Source organism: Carcharhinus amblyrhynchos, unplaced genomic scaffold, assembly GCF_965287045.1.
Source record: "Carcharhinus amblyrhynchos unplaced genomic scaffold, sCarAmb.v2.hapA scaffold_67, whole genome shotgun sequence".
Lineage (NCBI taxonomy): Eukaryota > Metazoa > Chordata > Chondrichthyes > Carcharhiniformes > Carcharhinidae > Carcharhinus > Carcharhinus amblyrhynchos.
This window is the reverse complement of record NW_027649807.1, coordinates 854,705-876,148: the sequence shown is the minus strand read 5'-3', so window position 1 is coordinate 876,148 and position 21,444 is coordinate 854,705. Positions and strand designations below refer to the sequence as shown.

The 21,444-nt window shown below is 49.5% G+C and overlaps 1 protein-coding gene and 1 long non-coding RNA gene across 2 annotated transcripts in view; both read left to right on the top strand.

Moving 5' to 3' along the window:
* The window catches only part of LOC145337727 (disintegrin and metalloproteinase domain-containing protein 12-like), a gene marked incomplete at its 5' end in the record, with an annotated part of 178,071 nt that extends 166,391 nt beyond the window's left edge, over window positions 1-11,680 (top strand). Inside the window, one exon of the mRNA XM_080182566.1 lies at window positions 11,574-11,680. Within this exon, the coding sequence (XP_080038692.1) occupies window positions 11,574-11,680 (107 nt within the window). The remainder of the gene's footprint in view (window positions 1-11,573) is intronic.
* Window positions 11,681-18,111: 6,431 nt separating this feature from the next.
* Window positions 18,112-21,444, top strand: part of LOC145337725 (uncharacterized) — a 14,651-nt gene continuing 11,318 nt past the window's right edge. Inside the window, exon 1 of the long non-coding RNA XR_013885387.1 lies at window positions 18,112-18,241. This is a non-coding gene — a long non-coding RNA (uncharacterized LOC145337725). The remainder of the gene's footprint in view (window positions 18,242-21,444) is intronic.

The following is a 21,444-nucleotide window of genomic DNA, read 5'->3' as shown; positions in this document are numbered from 1 at the left end:
TCTGCATTTACTGTGCTCTTATCCAGCTCTCATTCTGTTTTTACTGTGCTCTTATCCAGCTCTCATTCTGTATTTACTGTGCTCTTATCCAGCTCCCATTCTGTATTTACTGTGCTCTTATCCAGCTCTCATTCTGTTTTTACTGTGCTGCTGTTATCTAGCTCTCATTCTGTATTTACGGTGCTCTTATTCAGCTCTCATTCTGTATTTACTGTGCTCTTATCCAGCTCCAATTCTGTATTAACTGTGCTCTTATAAGGCTCCCATTCTGTATTTACTGTGGTGCTCTTATCCAGCTCTCATTCTGTATTTACTGTGCTCTAATCCAGCTCTCATTCTGTTTTACTGTGCTCTTATCCAGCTCCCATTCAGTATTTACTGTGCTCTTATCCAGCTCCCATTCTGTATTTACTGTGCTCTTATCCAGCTCCCATTCTGTATTTACTGTGCTCTAATCCAGCTCTCATTCTGTTTTACTGTGCTCTTATGCAGCTCCCATTCTCTATTTGCTGTGCTGCTCTTATCCAGCTCCCATTCTCTATTTGCTGTGCTGCTCTTATCCAGCTCTCATTCTGTATTTAGTGTGCTCTTATCCAGCTCCCATTCTGTATTTACTGTGCTCTTATCCAGCTCCCATTCTGTATTTACTGTGCTCTTATCCAGCTCCCATTCTGTATTTACTGTGCTCTTATCCAGCTCTCATTCTGTATTTACTGTGCTGCTCTTATCCAGCTCCCATTCTGTATTTACTGTGCTCTTATCCAGCTCCCATTCTGTATTTACTGTGATCTTATCCAGCTCTCATTCTGTATTTAGTGTGCTCTTATCCAGCTCCCATTCTGTATTTACTGTGCTCTTATCCAGCTCCCATTCTGTATTTACTGTGCTCTTATCCAGCTCCCATTCTGTATTTACTGTGCTCTTATCCAGCTCTCATTCTGTATTTACTGTGCTGCTCTTATCCAGCTCCCATTCTGTATTTACTGTGCTCTTATCCAGCTCTCATTCTGTATTTACTGTGCTCTAATCCAGCTCTCATTCTGTCTTTACTGTGCTCTTATCCAGCTCCCATTCTGTATTTACTGTGCTCTTATCCAGCTCCCATTCTGTATTTACTGTGCTCTTATCCAGCTCCCATTCTGTATTTACTGTGCTCTTATCCAGCTCTCATTCTGTATTTACTGTGCTGCTCTTATCCAGCTCCCATTCTGTATTTACTGTGCTCTTATCCAGCTCTCATTCTGTATTTACTGTGCTCTAATCCAGCTCTCATTCTGTCTTTACTGTGCTCTTATCCAGCTCCCATTCTGTATTTACTGTGCTCTTATCCAGCTCCCATTCTGTATTTACTGTGCTCTTATCCAGCTCCCATTCTGTATTTACTGTGCTCTTATCCAGCTCTCATTCTGTATTTACTGTGCTGCTCTTATCCAGCTCCCATTCTGTATTTACTGTGCTCTAATCCAGCTCTCATTCTGTCTTTACTGTGCTCTTATCCAGCTCCCATTCTGTATTTAGTGTGCTCTTATCCAGCTCCCATTCTGTATTTACTGTGCTCTTATCCAGCTCCCATTCTGTATTTACTGTGCTCTTATCCAGCTCCCATTCTGTATTTACTGTGCTCTTATCCAGCTCTCATTCTGTATTTACTGTGCTGCTCTTATCCAGCTCCCATTCTGTATTTACTGTGCTCTTATCCAGCTCCCATTCTGTATTTACTGTGCTGCTCTTATCCAGCTCCCATTCTGTATTTACTGTGCTCTTATCCAGCTCCCATTCTGTATTTACTGTGCTGCTCTTATCCAGCTCCCATTCTGTATTTACTGTGCTCTTATCCAGCTCCCATTCTGTATTTACTGTGCTGCTCTTATCCAGCTCCCATTCTGTATTTACTGTGCTCTTATCCAGCTCCCATTCTGTATTTACTGTGCTGCTCTTATCCAGCTCTCTTTCTGTATTCACTGTGCTCTTATCCAGCTCTCCCTCACAGTGCCAGGCACCCAGGGCCGCACGGTGACACAGTGGTTAGCACTGCTGTCTCACAGTGCCAGGGACCCGGGGCAGCACGGTGACACAGTGATTAGCACTGCTGTCTCACAGCGCCAGGGACCCGGGGCAGCACGGTGACACAGTGATTCACACTGCTGTCTCACAGTGCCAGGGACCTGGGTGAGCACGGTGACACAGTGGTTAGCACTGCTGTCTCACAGTGCCAGGGACCCGGGGCAGCACCGTGACACAGTGGTTAGCACTGCTGTCTCACAGTGCCAGGGATCCGGGGCAGCACGGTGACACAGTGGTTAGCACTGCTGTCTCACAGTGCCAGGGACCCGGGGCAGCACGGTGACACAGTGGTTAGCACTGCTGTCTCACAGCGTCAGGGACCCAGGGCAGCACGGTGACACAGTGATTAGCACTGCTGTCTCACAGTGCCAGGGACCCGGGGCAGCACGGTGACACAGTGATTAGCACTGCTGTCTCACAGTGCCAGGGACCCGGGGCAGCACGGTGACACAGTGATTAGCACTGCTGTCTCACAGTGCCAGGGACCCGGGGCAGCACGGTGACACAGTGATTAGCACTGCTGTCTCACAGTGCCAGGAACCCGGGGCAGCACGGTGACACAGTGATTAGCACTGCTGTCTCACAGTGCCAGGGACCCGGGGCAGCACGGTGACACAGTGATTCACACTGCTGTCTCACAGTGCCAGGGACCCGGGGCAGCACTGTGACACAGTGATTAGCACTGCTGTCTCACAGTGCCAGGGACCCGGGGCAGCACGGTGACACAGTGATTCACACTGCTGTCTCACAGTGCCAGGGACCCGGGACAGCACGGTGACACAGTGATTAGCACTGCTGTTTCACAGCACCAGGGACCCGGGGCAGCACGGTGACACAGTGATTAGCACTGCTGTCTCACAGTGCCAGGGACCCGGGGCAGCACGGTGACACAGTGATTAGCACTGCTGTCTCACAGTGCCAGGGACCCGGGGCAGCACGGTGACACAGTGATTCACACTGCTGTCTCACAGTGCCAGGGACCCGGGGCAGCACGGTGACACAGTGATTCACACTGCTGTCTCACAGTGCCAGGGACCCGGGGCAGCACGGTGACACAGTGATTAGCACTGCTGTTTCACAGTGCCAGGGACCCGGGGCAGCACGGTGACACAGTGATTAGCACTGCTGTCTCACAGTGCCAGGGACCCGGGGCAGCACGGTGACACAGTGATTAGCACTGCTGTTTCACAGCACCAGGGACCCGGGGCAGCACGGTGACACAGTGATTAGCACTGCTGTCTCACAGTGCCAGGGACCCGGGGCAGCACGGTGACACAGTGATTCACACTGCTGTCTCACAGCGCCAGGGACCCGGGGCAGCACGGTGACACAGTGATTAGCACTGCTGTCTCACAGTGCCAGGGACCCGGGGCAGCACGGTGACACAGTGATTAGCACTGCTGTTTCACAGCACCAGGGACCCGGGCAGCACGGTGACACAGTGATTAGCACTGCTGTCTCACAGTGCCAGGGACCCGGGGCAGCACGGTGACACAGTGATTAGCACTGCTGTCTCACAGTGCCAGGGACCCGGGGCAGCACGGTGACACAGTGATTCACACTGCTGTCTCACAGTGACAGGGACCCGGGGCAGCACGGTGACACAGTGATTCACCCTGCTGTCTCACAATGCCAGGGACCCGGTGCAGCACGGTGACACAGTGATTAGCACTGCTGTCTCACAGTGCCAGGGACCCGGGACAGCACGGTGACACAGTGATTAGCACTGCTGTCTCACAGCACCAGGGACCCGGGGCAGCACGGTGACACAGTGATTCACACTGCTGTCTCACAGTGCCAGGGACCCGGTGCAGCACGGTGACACAGTGATTCACACTGCTGTCTCACAGTGTCAAGGACCCACGGCAGCACGGTGACACAGTGATTAGCACTGCTGTCTCACAGTGCCAGGGACCCGGGGTAGCACGGTGACACAGTGATTCACACTGCTGTCTCACAGTGCCAGGGACCCGGGGCAGCACGGTGACACAGTGATTCACACTGCTGTCTCACAATGCCAGGGACCCGGTGCAGCACGGTGACACAGTGATTAGCACTGCTGTCTCACAGTGCCAGGGACCCGGGACAGCACGGTGACACAGTGATTCACACTGCTGTCTCACAGTGCCAGGGACCCGGGGCAGCACGGTGACACAGTGATTCACACTGCTGTCTCACAGTGCCAGGGACCCGGGGCAGCACGGTGACACAGTGATTAGCACTGCTGTCTCACAGTGCCAGGGATCCGGGGCAGCACGGTGACACAGTGATTCACACTGCTGTCTCACAGTGCCAGGGACCCGGGGCAGCACGGTGACACAGTGATTCACACTGCTGTCTCACAGTGCCAGGGACCCGGGGCAGCACGGTGACACAGTGATTAGCACTGCTGTCTCACAGTGCCAGGGACCCGGGGCAGCACGGTGACACAGTGATTAGCACTGCTGTCTCACAGTGCCAGGGACCCGGGGCAGCACGGTGACACAGTGATTCACACTGCTGTCTCACAGTGCCAGGGACCCGGGGCAGCACGGTGACACAGTGATTAGCACTGCTGTCTCACAGTGCCAGGGACCCGGGGCAGCACGGTGACACAGTGATTCACACTGCTGTCTCACAGTGCCAGGGACCCGGGGCAGCACGGTGACACAGTGGTTAGCACTGCTGTCTCACAGTGCCAGGGACCCGTGGCAGCACGTTGACACAGTGATTAGCAGTGCTGTCTCACAGTGCCAGGGACCCGGGGCAGCACGGTGACACAGTGATTCACACTGCTGTCTCACAGTGCCAGGGACCCGGGGCAGCACGGTGACACAGTGATTCACACTGCTGTCTCACAGTGCCAGGGACCCAGGGCAGCACGGTGACACAGTGATTAGCACTGCTGTCTCACAGTGTCAAGGACCCAGGGCAGTGCGGTGACACAGTTCTTGGTCCTGCTGTCTCATAGCGCCAAGGACTCTCATTCAATTCCTGCCTTGGATTACTGTTTGTAAAGTTTGCACATTCTCCCAGTGTCTGCGTGGGTTTCCTTCCACAATCTGAGGATGTGTGGGTTCGGCTGACTGGCCATGCTAAAATTTCCCCTTAGTGTCAGGAGCAATAACACTGCCAGCAGGTTGTAGTCAGCTGCTATCTTGAACCATTACAGTCCCTGATACATCACGTATGTACGTCACAGTACCCGATGCTGTTCGGGAGGGGATTCCAGGATTTTGACCCAGTGACAGTGAAGGAACGGTGATGTATTTCCAAGTCAGGATGGTGAGTGATTTGGAAGCTTTCTCCCAGATGGTCCTGTTCCCTGGTATCTGCGGCCCTTGTCCTTCTCGATGTTCATGGTCATGTGTTTGGAAGGTGCTGCCTTGGGAACCTTGTTGAGTTCCTGCAGTGCGTTTTCCACAGCATCCACAGAATCCCTACAGTGCAGAAGGAGACTTTCGGCCAATCGAGTCTGCACCCACCACAATCCCGTCTCGGCACTATCCGTGTAACCCCATGTATTTACACTGGCTATTCCTCTGACACTAAGGGGCAATTTAGCATGGCCAGTCCACCTCACCCACACATCTTTCAGATAGTGGGAGAAAACCGGAGCACCCGGAGGAAACCCACGCTGACACAAGGGAAATGTGCAGACTCCACACAGACAGTGACCCAATCTGGGAATCGAACTCAGATTCCTGGCGCTGCGAGGCAGCAGCGCTAACCACTGTGCCACGGTGCCACCTTACCTTATAAATGGTACGCACTGTTGCCACTGTTCGTCAGTGATGGAGGGAGTGGATATTTTTGGAAGGGGTAGCAATCAAGCAGGCTGCCTTGTCCTGGATGGTGTCAGTGTTGTTAGAGCTGCACACATCAAGGCAAGTGAAGAATATTCCATTTCACTAATGACTTGTGCCTTGTCGATGGTGGACTGGTTTCGGGGGAGTCAGATGATGAGTTACTTTCCACAGGATCCCAGCCTCTGGCCTGTACCTGAAGCCACAGTATTGATATGGCTGGGTCCAGTTCAGTTTCTGGTCAATGGTAACCCCCAGGATGTTGATAGTGGGAGATTCAGTGATGGTGATGCCATTGAATGTCAAGGGGTGATGGTTAGATTCTGTGTTGTTGGGGATGGACATTGCCTGGAACTGGTGTGGTGCGAATGTTGTGAGCCAGTTACAGCCCAAGCTTGGATATTGTCCAGGTCTAACTGCACAGAAACACAGTCTGCTTCAGTATCTGCACCATTGTAAACTGCCCCGGCTCACACACTGATTCTAGTTGTTCTGAATGAGTTCCACACTGCCAAGGAGGACAGACAGTGAAAGAAGCAGGAGGCTTGGGAAGGGAATTGTATCGTTTTGGCTCCAGATACCTGAAGGCATGGCCATGGAGGGGCCTTTGATGCAGCCTCTGTCTGCTCCAATGGAAGGTGACTGGGACAGCGGGCCGAGGGATTTGCACCAACTGACTGTGGATAAGAACGCAAGAAAATAAGAACTAGGAGCAGGAGTGGGCAATCTAGCCCCTCCAGCCTGCCCCACCATTCAATAAGATCATGGCTGATCTTTTTGTGGACTCAGCTCCACTTACCCGCCCGCTCACCATAACCCTTAATTCCTTTACTGTTCAAAAATGTATCTGTTCTGTGAAAATTTATCTATCTTTTGGAGAGGTTTATCCGTTCTGTGGAAATTTATCTATCTTTTGGAGAGGTTTATCCGTTCTGTGGAAATTTATCTATCTTTTGGAGAGGTTTATCCGTTCTGTGAAAATTTATCTATCTTTTGGAGAGGTTTATCCATTCTGTGGAAATTTATCTATCTTTTGGAGAGGTTTATCCGTTCTGTGAAAATTTATCTATCTTTTGGAGAGGTTTATCCATTCTGTGGAAATTTATCTATCTCGTGGAGAGGTTTATCCGTTCTGTGAAAATTTATCTATCTTTTGGAGAGGTTTATCCGTTCTGTGGAAATTTATCTATCTTTTGGAGAGGTTTATCCGTTCTGTGGAAATTTATCTATCTCGTGGAGAGGTTTATCCGTTCTGTGAAAATTTATCTATCTTTTGGAGAGGTTTATCCGTTCTGTGGAAATTTATCTATCTTTTGGAGAGGTTTATCCGTTCTGTGAAAATTTATCTATCTTTTGGAGAGGTTTATCCATTCTGTGGAAATTTATCTATCTCGTGGAGAGGTTTATCCGTTCTGTGAAAATTTATCTATCTTTTGGAGAGGTTTATCCGTTCTGTGGAAATTTATCTATCTTTTGGAGAGGTTTATCCGTTCTGTGGAAATTTATCTATCTCGTGGAGAGGTTTATCCGTTCTGTGGAAATTTATCTATCTCGTGGAGAGGTTTATCCGTTCTGTGAAAATTTATCTATCTCGTGGAGAGGTTTATCCGTTCTGTGAAAATTTATCTATCTTTTGGAGAGGTTTATCCGTTCTGTGGAAATTTATCTATCTCGTGGAGAGGTTTATCCGTTCTGTGGAAATTTATCTATCTTTTGGAGAGGTTTATCCGTTCTGTGGAAATTTATCTATCTCGTGGAGAGGTTTATCCGTTCTGTGGAAATTTATCTATCTCGTGGAGAGGTTTATCCGTTCTGTGGAAATTTATCTATCTCGTGGAGAGGTTTATCCGTTCTGTGAAAATTTATCTATCTCGTGGAGAGGTTTATCCGTTCTGTGGAAATTTATCTATCTTTTGGAGAGGTTTATCCGTTCTGTGAAAATTTATCTATCTCGTGGAGAGGTTTATCCGTTCTGTGAAAATTTATCTATCTCGTGGAGAGGTTTATCCGTTCTGTGAAAATTTATCTATCTCGTGGAGAGGTTTATCCGTTCTGTGAAAATTTATCTATCTTTTGGAGAGGTTTATCCGTTCTGTGGAAATTTATCTATCTCGTGGAGAGGTTTATCCGTTCTGTGGAAATTTATCTATCTTTTGGAGAGGTTTATCCGTTCTGTGAAAATTTATCTATCTCGTGGAGAGGTTTATCCGTTCTGTGAAAATTTATCTATCTTTTGGAGAGGTTTATCCGTTCTGTGGAAATTTATCTATCTTTTGGAGAGGTTTATCCGTTCTGTGAAAATTTATCTATCCTGTGGAGAGGTTTATCCGTTCTGTGGAAATTTATCTATCTTTTGGAGAGGTTTATCCGTTCTGTGGAAATTTATCTATCTTTTGGAGAGGTTTATCTGTTCTGTGGAAATTTATCTATCTTTTGGAGAGGTTTATCTGTTCTGTGAAAATTTATCTATCTTTTGGAGAGGTTTATCCGTTCTGTGAAAATTTATCTATCTCGTGGAGAGGTTTATCCGTTCTGTGAAAATTTATCTATCTTTTGGAGAGGTTTATCCGTTCTGTGGAAATTTATCTATCTTTTGGAGAGGTTTATCCGTTCTGTGGAAATTTATCTATCTCGTGGAGAGGTTTATCCGTTCTGTGAAAATTTATCTATCTTTTGGAGAGGTTTATCTGTTCTGTGAAAATTTATCTATCTCGTGGAGAGGTTTATCCGTTCTGTGGAAATTTATCTATCTCGTGGAGAGGTTTATCCGTTCTGTGGAAATTTATCTATCTTTTGGAGAGGTTTATCCGTTCTGTGGAAATTTATCTATCTTTTGGAGAGGTTTATCCGTTCTGTGGAAATTTATCTATCTTTTGGAGAGGTTTATCTGTTCTGTGAAAATTTATCTATCTCGTGGAGAGGTTTATCCGTTCTGTGAAAATTTATCTATCTCGTGGAGAGGTTTATCCGTTCTGTGAAAATTTATCTATCTTTTGGAGAGGTTTATCCGTTCTGTGGAAATTTATCTATCTCGTGGAGAGGTTTATCCGTTCTGTGGAAATTTATCTATCTCGTGGAGAGGTTTATCCGTTCTGTGGAAATTTATCTATCTCGTGGAGAGGTTTATCCGTTCTGTGGAAATTTATCTATCTTTTGGAGAGGTTTATCCGTTCTGTGGAAATTTATCTATCTTTTGGAGAGGTTTATCCGTTCTGTGGAAATTTATCTATCTTTTGGAGAGGTTTATCTGTTCTGTGAAAATTTATCTATCTCGTGGAGAGGTTTACCGTTCTGTGGAAATTTATCTATCTCGTGGAGAGGTTTATCCGTTCTGTGGAAATTTATCTATCTCGTGGAGAGGTTTATCCGTTCTGTGGAAATTTATCTATCTTTTGGAGAGGTTTATCCGTTCTGTGGAAATTTATCTATCTCGTGGAGAGGTTTATCCGTTCTGTGGAAATTTATCTATCTCGTGGAGAGGTTTATCTGTTCTGTGAAAATTTATCTATCTTTTGGAGAGGTTTATCCGTTCTGTGGAAATTTATCTATCTCGTGGAGAGGTTTATCCGTTCTGTGGAAATTTATCTATCTCGTGGAGAGGTTTATCTGTTCTGTGAAAATTTATCTATCTTTTGGAGAGGTTTATCCGTTCTGTGGAAATTTATCTATCTCGTGGAGAGGTTTATCCGTTCTGTGAAAATTTATCTATCTCGTGGAGAGGTTTATCCGTTCTGTGAAAATTTATCTATCTCGTGGAGAGGTTTATCCGTTCTGTGGAAATTTATCTATCTTTTGGAGAGGTTTATCCGTTCTGTGGAAATTTATCTATCTCGTGGAGAGGTTTATCCGTTCTGTGAAAATTTATCTATCTTTTGGAGAGGTTTATCCATTCTGTGGAAATTTATCTATCTCGTGGAGAGGTTTATCCGTTCTGTGGAAATTTATCTATCTTTTGGAGAGGTTTATCCGTTCTGTGGAAATTTATCTATCTCGTGGAGAGGTTTATCCGTTCTGTGGAAATTTATCTATCCTGTGGAACATTCTGTGGATGTTCTGTGGAAAGTGATTGTGCTGAGGGATAATTAACACCATACACAGCCTGCTTTGCGAACTGCCACCGTCCCAATGTGGGAACATCGGACATCCCATTCATTGACGATTCCTGTTTAATTTCTTTTCCACAGCCACTTCACCCAGGACACGGCGAAGTATCGTAACAGAGTTCCAACAAAGCACCCAAGTATCTCCAGGTCAGAAACCACTCACAATAAATCTTTCAATTTAAGAATGTGGAAGTAACTGGAGGTGGTTTGTAATGCCCGATCCCAATGGGTTTGGGCGGAATTTGTATCAACCACTGAGACTCAGTTGTTGTGAGGAATTCACTCCAGGAAGTCACCTGTGGGATTCTTGTTGCTCAGTTGATTTTCCCAAACAATGTGTAAATGAATCTTTAATCTATTCCTAGATTGAAGTTTCCCACGATTACAGTGGAATACTTATTACATGTAGCTGAGATTTCCTGTTTAATGTAATCCCCAGTTTAACACAGCTCTCTGGAGGACCACTGATAACTCTCACTAATTTTCCCCACGTCTTGCTGCATCTTCACTCCACACAGATGGATTTGACAACTAGATTTCTGATCCAATATTCTCTCTCTCTGTCAATGTCACCCTTAACGACAACACCAGCCAATCTCTTTCCTTTTTGTCCGTCCTTTTTGAAATATCTAACAGCCTTTAAATTTCACTTCCCAGTCTTGGTTACCCTGCAGTCACAGCTCAATAATCAGAATCATATCCTAGCCGCCTGTATTACTTTGTTAATATTTCTATCTGACAGTGAATACTCTGTACACACAGATACAGCACTGTTACACTGTCTTTGGAACATTTTCACACAGTTTTTGTACTATGGCCCAATTTGCTGCGAGCCTTGTTTCCTCTGCTTTCCACTTTCTGTCTCTACCCTTCTGTCCTTCACTGAATCATGGGGTCTACAGCACACAGACAGGCCCTTCAGCCCAAACTGCTCCATGCTGAACAAAAAGACCATCTACGGTGGTCTAAAAGGCGTATGGTGTACTGGCCTTCGTCTATCGAGGGATTGAGTTTAGGAGTTGGGAGGTAATGCTGCAACTTTATAAGACCCTTGTCAGACCCCACTTGGAGTACTGTGCGCAGTTCTGGTCGCCTCACTACAGGAAGGATGTGGAAGCTATTGAGAGGGTGCAGAGGAGATTTACAAGGATGTTGCCTGGACTGGGAGGCATGCCTTATGAAGATAGGTTGAGGGAGCTGGGACTCTTCTCCCTGGAGAGGTGAAGTTTGAGAGGCGACCTGATAGAGGTTTATAAAATGTTGAGAGGAATAGATAGGGTGGATTCTCGGAGGCTATTTCCCAGGGCTGAAATGGCTGCCAAAAGAGGACACAGGTTTAAGGTGCTGGGAGATGTAGGTAGGTACAGAGGAGATGTCAGGGGTAAGTTTTTCACTTACCCCTGAGTGGGGGGTGCGTGGAATGGGCTGCCATCGGTGGTGGAGGCATTCAATAGGGTCTTTTAAGAGACTTTTAGAAAAGTACATGGAGCTTGGTAAGATAGGGGGTTATAGGTAAGCCTAGTAATCTCTGTCACCACACTCCACTGCAATACAAACACTTTAATGTTGACCAATATGGCACTTTAATATCATTTCAATCTGATTTGAATGTGATTAGCAGGTCCAGGACTGGATTCCCTGGCTCGATCACCTCTTCCAGCCCTCCCAGAGTATTTCACTGCAGCAGCTTCACAGTCGGTCCTCACTTTCGGGAAACTAACGGGATGACCTCACTGGAGTGAATGGGGGGCAATCAGGGCCCCCAGATGGTTGGTGGCTGTGGGGGTGGTGCCCCCTGGGCATGGGGACCCTGGCAGTGCCAGCCTGGGCCCCTGGCACTGCCCATGGGGCAAAGTGCCCATGCTCTGGGGGCACCTTGTCACTGCCCACTGGCATGGGCCAGTGTCAAGGGAGTGGGGCATATGAGGGCATCTGGTGGGGGGTAGGGTTTAGAGGGCCATCAGTGGGTGGGGGCATCCTACTGCCACTCTGCAGGGTCGCTAGGAGAGAGGCCAGCGATTGGGGCAGGCTGGGGTGGGGGGCGGTGTCTGCCGTGGTGGGAGGCTGCCTCCCAGGGGGTCTGCACTGCAGGGTGGTGCAGAACGTCACTGGGGATTGGTGGGGAGGGGGGGCTTAGAGATCAGGGCACTCTGGAATGGGGTGCTGGGAATGGTCTGGTGGGGGGCGTGATTGGGCCATGGCGGGGTTGGGGGGCAGCCGTGCGGGGGTCCCGGACTGGCCGATGATTGAGCTGGCCAGCAGTCGGGAGGTTGACAGTTTGGGGCCACAGCGATGTGCAGAGTCCCGCTGGTTTCAGCGTCCCGGGCAGCAATAGGCCACATCCCCCACACAAGCTTTTAATGATATTCACCTTGGTGACCTCTGCATTGCACAGAATGTGAGAGATTTGAGTCTGAACTGAAATAAACAGCATGATTTACTCCAGTTTTCCTGTAAATCCAACACTTGGAGGTTTTTGGGAGAATTCTGCCTGGGATCTCTCAGAAACTTAGAATTTTATAACAGGGTTAGACAGGGGAGATTGAGAAAGAATGTTCCTGATGGTGGGGGAGCCCAGAACAAGGGGGCAGAGTTTAAGGATAAGGGATAAACATTTTAGGACTGAGGTGAGGAGAAATTTCTTCATCCCGAGGGTGGTGAATGTGTGGAACTCATTCCCACTGAAAGTTGAGGCCAAAACATTGTGTGATTTCAGGAAGAAATGGGATTTTGCTCTTGGGCCTGAAGGGATCAGGATATTGAATTCGATGATTAGCCATGATGAAGATAAGTGGTGGAGCAGGATCGAAGGGCTGATTGGCCTCCTCCTGCTTCTAGTTTCTATAAAGCAGTCCAACAATGCGTGAGTTTTGGTCCAGTATTTTTCCTCAGATCTCTTTGCTGTCTAACATTCCGTTTCTCTTTGCTCAGATGTTCTTTCTTAAATATGCAATGGTTATCCACAAAGTGTTTCTTGTGTGAAATTGTCCCACGGTGCCCCTTGTCCCAGTTTTCTCTCAAGGCGAAGTCAGAAAGAGTAGTTATATCTGGACTCTTGCCTGTGCCACGGGATAGATTAGAGAGGAATAGGGAGAGGGAAAGTTTGAACTCGTGGCTGAGGGGATGGTGCAGGAGGGAGGGGTTCAGGTACTTGAGCAATTGGGGCTCATTCTGGGGAAGGTGGGACCTCTATAAGAGGGATGGTCTACACCTGAACCAGAGGGGAATCAATATCCTGGGGGGTAAATTTGCAAAAGCGATGCAGGAAGGTTTAAACTGATTCGGAGGGGGGGAGGGATAGTGAGGAAAGGGGGTGATAGTGAGGGGGGCATAGTTGGGGAATGCAAGGCACGGCATAGTGGGGGTGGGGCGGAGCAGGGTTTGAAATGCGTGTACTTTAATGCGAGGAGTATTCGCAATAAAGTGGATGAACTTGCAGCGTGGATCAGTACCTGGGACTTTGATGTTGTGGCCATTTCTGAGACTTGGATAGAGCAGGGTCAGGAATGGATGTTGCAGGTTCCGGGGTACAAATGCTTTAGTCGGAGTAGAGAAGAAGGTAGAAGGGGGGGTGGGGTAGCATTGCTAGTCAAGGACTGTATCACAGTGTCGGAGAGAAAGTTTGATGAGGACTTGTCAGTTGAGGTAGTATGGGCGGAGATTAGAAATAGGAGAGGAGAGGTCACCCTGTTGGGAGTCTTTTATAGACCTCCTAAAAGTTCTAGAGAGGTTGAGGAAAGGATTGCGGAGACAATCCTGGTTAGGAGTGAAAGTAATAGGGTAATTGTTATGGGGGACTTTAACTTTACGAATATTGATTGGAGTTGCTATAGTTCTAGCTCGCTAGAGGGGTCAGTGTTTGTACAAAGCGTGCAGGAAGGTTTTTTGTCTCAGTATGTAGACAGGCCAACTAGAGGTGAGGCTATATTGGATTTGGTGCTGGGAAATGAGCCAGACCAGGTGCTAGACTTGGAAGTTGGTGTGCATTTTGGTGATAGTGACCACAATTCGGTTACGTTCACCTTAGTGATGGGAAGAGATAGGCGTGAACCTCGGGTCAGCAATTTTAGCTGGGGTAAGGGCGATTATGAGGCTATCAGGAGTGAATTAGGAAGTATGGATTGGATTAGGGGATTACAGGGACTGGGAACATCTGAAATGTGGAATTTTTTCAAGGAGCAGCTACTGCGAGTCCTTGATAGGTTTGTCCCTGTCAGGCATGGTGGATTTGGTAGAACTAGGGAACCGTGGTGCACTAAAAGAGTTGAGTCGATGGTTAAAAAGAAAAAGGAGGCTTATGTTCGGATGAGATTGGAGGGCTCAGATAGTGCACTAGAAAGCTTTAGATTGGCTAGGAGGGAGTTGAAGAGTGAGTTGAGAAGGGCTAAAAGAGGACATGAGAAGACTTTGGCTGATAGGATTAAGGAGAATCCTAAGGCGTTCTATAAGTATGTCAAGAACAGAAGGTTGGTCAGGGCAAGATTAGGGCCAGTTACAGACAGCAGGGGGAAGTTGTGTGTGGAACCGGAAGAGATTGGAGAAGTATTGAACCAATATTTCTCTTCGGTGTTCACGCAGGGGGACATGAATATAGCTGAGGAGGACATTGGGTTGCAGGGGTGTAAAATAGACAGTATTACGGTTGATAAAGAGGATGTGCTGGAAATTCTTGAGGGGCTGAAAATAGATAAGTCCCCTGGTCCGGATGGGATCTACCCTAGGATTCTCTGGGAGGCTAGAGAGGTGATTGCAGAGCCTCTGGCTCAGATCTTCAGGTCGTCATTGGTCTCTGGTGTAGTCCCGGAGGATTGGAGGATAGCGAATGTTGTCCCATTGTTTAAGAAGGGGAACAGAGACTTTGCCGGGAATTATAGACCGGTGAGCCTTACTTCTGTTGTGGGCAAGGTCTTAGAAAAAATTATTAGGGATAGGATTTATAGTTATTTGGAGTGTAATGAATTGATTAGAAATAGTCAGCATGGTTTTGTAGCAGGTAGGTCGTGCCTTACTAACCTTATTGAGTTTTTTGAGAAGGTGACCAAAGGGTAAGGCAGTTGACGTGGTATACATGGATTTTAGTAAGGCGTTCGATAAGGTTCACCATGGTAGGCTTCTGCAGAAAATGCAGATGTATGGGATTGTGGGTAATCTAGGAAGTTGGATCAGGAATTGGCTATCAGATAGGAGACAGAGGGTGGTGGTGGATGGTAAATATTCATCATGGAGTGCAGTTACGAGTGGTGTGCCTCAGGGATCTGTTTTGGGGCCACTGTTGTTTGTAATTTTTATTAATGATCTGGATGAGGGTATAGTTGGGTGGATTAGTAAATTTGCTGATGACACCAAAGTTGGAGGTGTGGTAGATTGTGAGGAAGGGTGTCATAGTCTGCAGGGAGACTTAGATAGGTTGCAGAGCTGGGCCGAGAGGTGGAGGATGGAATTTAATGCGGAGAAGTGTGAGGTAATTCACTTTGGTAGGAGCAACAGATGTGTCGAGTATAGGGCTAACGGGAGGACTTTGAATAGTGTGGATGAACAGAGGGATCTAGGTGTGTGTGTACATAGATCCCTGAAAGTTGGGAATCAAGTAGATAAGGTTGTCAAGAAGGCGTACGGTGTCTTGGCGTTTATTGGTAGGGGGATTGAATTTAGGAGTCGCAGTGTAATGTTGCAACTGTACACTACTCTAGTGCGGCCGCACTTGGAGTACTGTGTGCAGTTCTGGTCCCCGCATTACAAGAAGGATGTGGAGGCGTTGGAGAGGGTGCAGAGGAGGTTTACTAGGATGTTGCCTGGTATGGTGGGGAGGTCCTATGAGGAGAGACTGAGGGATCTAGGGTTGTTTTCGTTGGGAAGAAGGCGGCTAAGAGGGGATCTTATTGAAACATATAAGATGATTAGAGGTTTAGATAGGGTGGATAGTGATAGCCTTTTTCCTCGGATGGAGAAAGCTAGCACGAGGGGGCATGACTTTAAATTAAGGGGGGGTAGCTACAGGACGGATGTCAGGGGTAGGTTCTTTACCCAGCGGGTGGTGAGGGATTGGAATGCCCTGCCTGCTGCAGTTGTAGATGCGTCTAGTTTGGGGGCGTTTAAGAGATCTCTGGATAGGTTTATGGACGAAAAGGGATTGGTATAGGCTAGTGGGTCATTGTTTTTGTAACTGGTCGGCGCAACATCGTGGGCCGAAGGGCCTGTTCTGCGCTGTAATGTTCTATGTTCTATGTTCTATGTTCAAACATTTAAGAACATAAGAACATAAGAAATAGGAGCAGGAGTAGGCCATCTAGCCCTTCGAGCCTGCCCCGCCATTCAATAAGATCATGGCTGATCTGTCGTAGCTCAGTTCCACTTTCCCGCTTTCTCCCCATAACCCTTAATCCCCTCTCTTATCAAAAACCCATCAACCCGCTTCTTAAAAATATTTAGCGAGGCAGCCTCCACCACTTCAACGGGCAGAGAATTCCAGAGATTCACCACCCTTTGAGTGAAGAAGTTCCTCCTCAACTCCGTTCTAAACCGCCCCCCCCTTTATCTTGAGGCTGTGCCCCCTAGTCCTACTGTCCTTTCTGAGCAGGAAGAGTCTCTCCACCTCTATCCTATCCATCCCATTCATCATCTTATACGTCTCAATGAGATCTCCCCTCATTCTTCTAAACTCTAACGAGTACAAGCCCAGTTTATTCAGCCTCTCCTCATGTTCAGGGTGTGTAATTATAGCAAATAAGAACAAAGAAAATTCCAGCACAGGAACAGGCCCTTCGGCCCCTCCAAGCCTGTACTGACCATGCTGCCCAATTGAACTAAAACCCCCTCCCCTTCCAGGGACCATATCCCTCTATTCCCATCCTATTCATGGATTTGTCCAGACGCCCCTTAAAACTCACTACCATATCCGCTTCCACTCCCTCCCCCGGCAGTGAGTTCCAGGCACCCACCACCCTCTGTGTAAAATATCTGCCTCGTACATCTCCTTTAAACCTTGCCCCTCGCACCTTAAACCTGTGCCCCCAGTAATTAACTCTTCCACCCTGGGAAAAAGCTTCTGACTATCCACTCTGTCCATGCCTCTCGTAATCTTGTAGATTTCTATCAGGTTTCCCCTCAACCTCCATCGCTCCAGTGAGAACAAACCAAGTTTCTCCAACCTCTCCTCATAGCTAATGCCCTCCATACCAGGCAACATCCTGGTAAATCTTTTCTGTACCCTCTCCAAAGCCTCCACATCCTTCTGGTAGTGTGGTGACCAGAATTGAACACTATGTTCCAAGTGCAACCTAACTAAGGTTCTATAAAGCTGCAACATGACTTGCCAATTTTTAAACTCAGTGCCCCGGCCGATGAAGGCAAGCATGCCGTGTGCCTTCTTGACTACCTTCTCCACCTGCATTGCCCCTTTCAGTGACCTGTGTACCTGTACACCCAGATCCCTCTGCCTATCAATACTCTAAAGTGTTGTGCCATTTACTGTGTATTTTCTGTCTGTATTAGAGCTTCCAAAATGCATTCCCTCACATCTCCACATCACACCACTTGTCACAGCCCTCCATTCAGAAACGTACCCCTCCAATGTTGATAGATCTGAGTTACCAGCTGGAATCTTTGGGCAGTGGGATTTTGAACAGGATAACTGGGTTCAGCGTGCAGTGAAGGAGCTGATAGTGAGTCGTGAGGTTTAGCAGTTGGGCCCTCATCACTGAAGGAGGAGCAGGCAGGCGATAGTTAAATGCGGTGTAGCGTTTCTCATCCTCGCAGCTCTCTGATGGGGTATTGAGAGGAAACTCCAATGTCCCCCAGGTAGACTCGGGGAGGTTAAATCCAAGGACGTGTCAGGCTCCAGACTCAGTACTCCACCAGTCGGACTTTAGGGAGATGCCAGTGGGTTCTTACAGATCTATGGGGTGTTCACGGTGTCCCCTCCGAGAATGCTGGTCCAGTTCCCACGGCAACTGGGCACCAGTGAAATCAATTAGAGGCAACGCACAACTTCACAAATTGCTGGCTGTCCCAGCTGGAGGCATCTGGGTTAAACCCTGTGTGTGAGTTACACAAACCAGCTTCAGAACTGAATAACATTGAATCCTGAACTTTGATGGAAGGTAGTGGGTGTGCGATATCTTCACCTCTTCTATCTCCTTCCTCCCCAAATACAACAGACTGGACTGCGGTGATCATTGCCGTTGTGGTGATCGTCTCAATACTGTTAACGCTGACTGCAATCTTCACTTACATCTTTGTAAAGAAAGCAGCAACAGAGTGTTCCACCACTGGGGGAATCACCAGGACCAGGTAATCAGGGGAGTGTGAGTGTCGGGGGGGAGGGAGTGTGAGTGTCGGGGGGGAGTGTGAGTGTCGGGGGGGAGGGAGTGTGAGTGTCGGGGAGGGAGTGTGAGTGTCGGGGGGGGGAGTGTGAGTGTCGGGGGGGAGGGAGTGTGAGTGTGGGGGGGGGAGTGTGAGTGTCGGTGGGGAGGGAGTGTGAGTGTCGGGGGGGGAGTGTGAGTGTCGGGGGGGGGAGTGTGAGCGTCGGGGGGGGAGTGTGAGTGTCGGGGGGGGAGTGTGAGTGTGGGGGGGGGAGTGTGAGTGTCGGGGGGGGGAGTGTGAGTGTCGGGGGGGAGTGTGAGTGTCGGGGGGGAGTGTGAGTGTGGGGGGGGGGAGTGTGAGTGTCGGGGGGGGGAGTGTGAGGGTCGGGGGGGGGAGTGTGAGTGTCGGGGGGGGGAGTGTGAGGGTCGGGGGAGGGAGTGTGAGTGTCGGGGGGGAGTGTGAGTGTGGGGGGAGGGAGTGTGAGTGTCGGGGGGGGAGTGTGAGTGTCGGGGGGGGGAGTGTGAGTGTAGTGGGGGGGAGTGTGAGTGTCGGGGGGGGAGTGTGAGTGTGGGGGGGGAGTGTGAGTGTCGGGGGGGGAGTGTGAGTGTGGGGGGGGAGTGTGAGTGTCGGGGGGGGGAGTGTGAGTGTCGGGGGGGGAGTGTGAGTGTAGTGGGGGGGAGTGTGAGTGTCGGGGGGGGAGTGTGAGTGTGGGGGGGGGAGTGTGAGTGTCGGGGGGGGAGTGTGAGTGTCGGGGGGGGGAGTGTGAGTGTCGGGGGGGAGTGTGAGTGTGGGGGGGGGAGTGTGAGTGTCGGGGGGGGGGAGTGTGAGTGTCGGGGGGGGGGAGTGTGAGTGTCGGGGGGGGAGTGTGAGTGTGGGGGGGGGAGTGTGAGTGTCGGGGGGGAGGGAGTGTGAGTGTCGGGGGGGAGGGAGTGTGAGTGTCGGGGGGGGAGTGTGAGTGTCGGGGGGGGAGTGTGAGTGTCGGGGGGGAGTGTGAGTGTGGGGGGGGGAGTGTGAGTGTCGGGGGGGGGAGTGTGAGTGTATGGGGGGGAGTGTGAGTGTCGGGGGGGGAGTGTGAGTGTGGGGGGGAGTGTGAGTGTCGGGGGGGGGAGTGTGAGTGTCGGGGGGGGAGTGTGAGTGTGGGGGGGGGAGTGTGAGTGTCGGGGGGGGGAGTGTGAGTGTCGGGGGGGGAGTGTGAGTGTGGGGGGGGGGAGTGTGAGTGTCGGGGGGGGGAGTGTGAGTGTAGTGGGGGGGAGTGTGAGTGTCGGGGGGGGGAGTGTGAGTGTGGGGGGGGGAGTGTGAGTGTCGGGGGGGGGAGTGTGAGTGTCGGGGGGGGGAGTGTGAGTGTCGGGGGGGGAGTGTGAGTGTGGGGGGGGGAGTGTGAGTGTCGGGGGGGGAGTGTGAGTGTAGTGGGGGGAGTGTGAGTGTCGGGGGGGGAGTGTGAGTGTAGTGGGGAGGAGTGTGAGTGTCGGGGGGGGGGAGTGTGAGTGTCGGGGGGGGGAGTGTGAGTGTCGGGAGGGAGTGTGAGTGTCGGGGGGGGAGTGTGAGTGTGGGGGGGGAGTGTGAGTGTCGGGGGGGGAGTGTGAGTGTCGGGGGGGAGTGTGAGTGTCGGGGGGAGTGTGAGTGTGGGGGGGTTGGGGTGTTGGGCTGTATTGGGGGGGTGTCTGAAACATACATTCTGAAATGTACACAGTGTCATGCAGAGAAACTTACACAGATATACACACCAACCACACATCCCCACAGGAAGAAATGTGCAAATGCACACACACACACACTGACACACACACTGACACACACACTCTGACCTATGCACACACACTGACACACACACACTGACACACAGACTCTGACACACACACACTGACACACACACACTGACACACACACTGAACACCACACACTGACACACACACTCTGACCTATGCACACACACTGACACACACACACTGACACACAGACTCTGACACACACACACTGACACACACACACTGACACACACACTGACACACACACACTGACACACACACTCTGACCTATGCACACACACTGACACACACACACTGACACACACACACTGACACACACACTCTGACCTATGCACACACACTGACACACACACACTGACACACAAATCGACACACACTGACACACACACACTGACACACACACTGACACACAGACTCTGACACACAGACTCTGACACACACACACTGACACACACACTCTGACCTATGCACACACACTGACACACACACACTGACACACAGACTCTGACACACACACACTGACACACACACACTGACACACAGACACTGACACACAGACTCTGACACACACACACTGACACACACACACTGACACACAGACTCTGACACACACACTCTGACACACACTCACTGACACACACACTGACACACACACTCTGACCTATGCACACACACTGACACACACACACTGACACACAGACTCTGACACACACACACTGACACACACACACTGACACACAGACTCTGACACACAGACTCTGACACACAGACTCTGACACACACTCACTGACACACACACTCTGACCTATGCACACACACTGACACACACACACTGACACACAGACTCTGACACACACACACTGACACACACACACTGACACACACACACTGACACACACACTCTGACCTATGCACACACACTGACACACACACACTGACACACAGACTCTGCACACACACACACTGACACACACACACTGACACACACACTCTGACACACACACACTGACACACACACACTGACACACACACACTGACACACACACTGACACACAGACTCTGACACACACACACTGACACACACACACTGACACACACACACTGACACACACACTCTGACCTATGCACACACACTGACACACACACACTGACACACAGACTCTGACACACACACACTGAACACACACACTGACACACACACACTGACACACACACTGACACACAGACTCTGACACACACACACTGACACACACACTGACACACAGACTCTGACACACACACACTGACACACACACACTGACACACACACACTGACACACACACACTGACACACAGACACTGACACACACACACTGACACACACACACTGACACACACACACTGACACACAGACTCTGACACACAGACTCTGACACACACCTGACA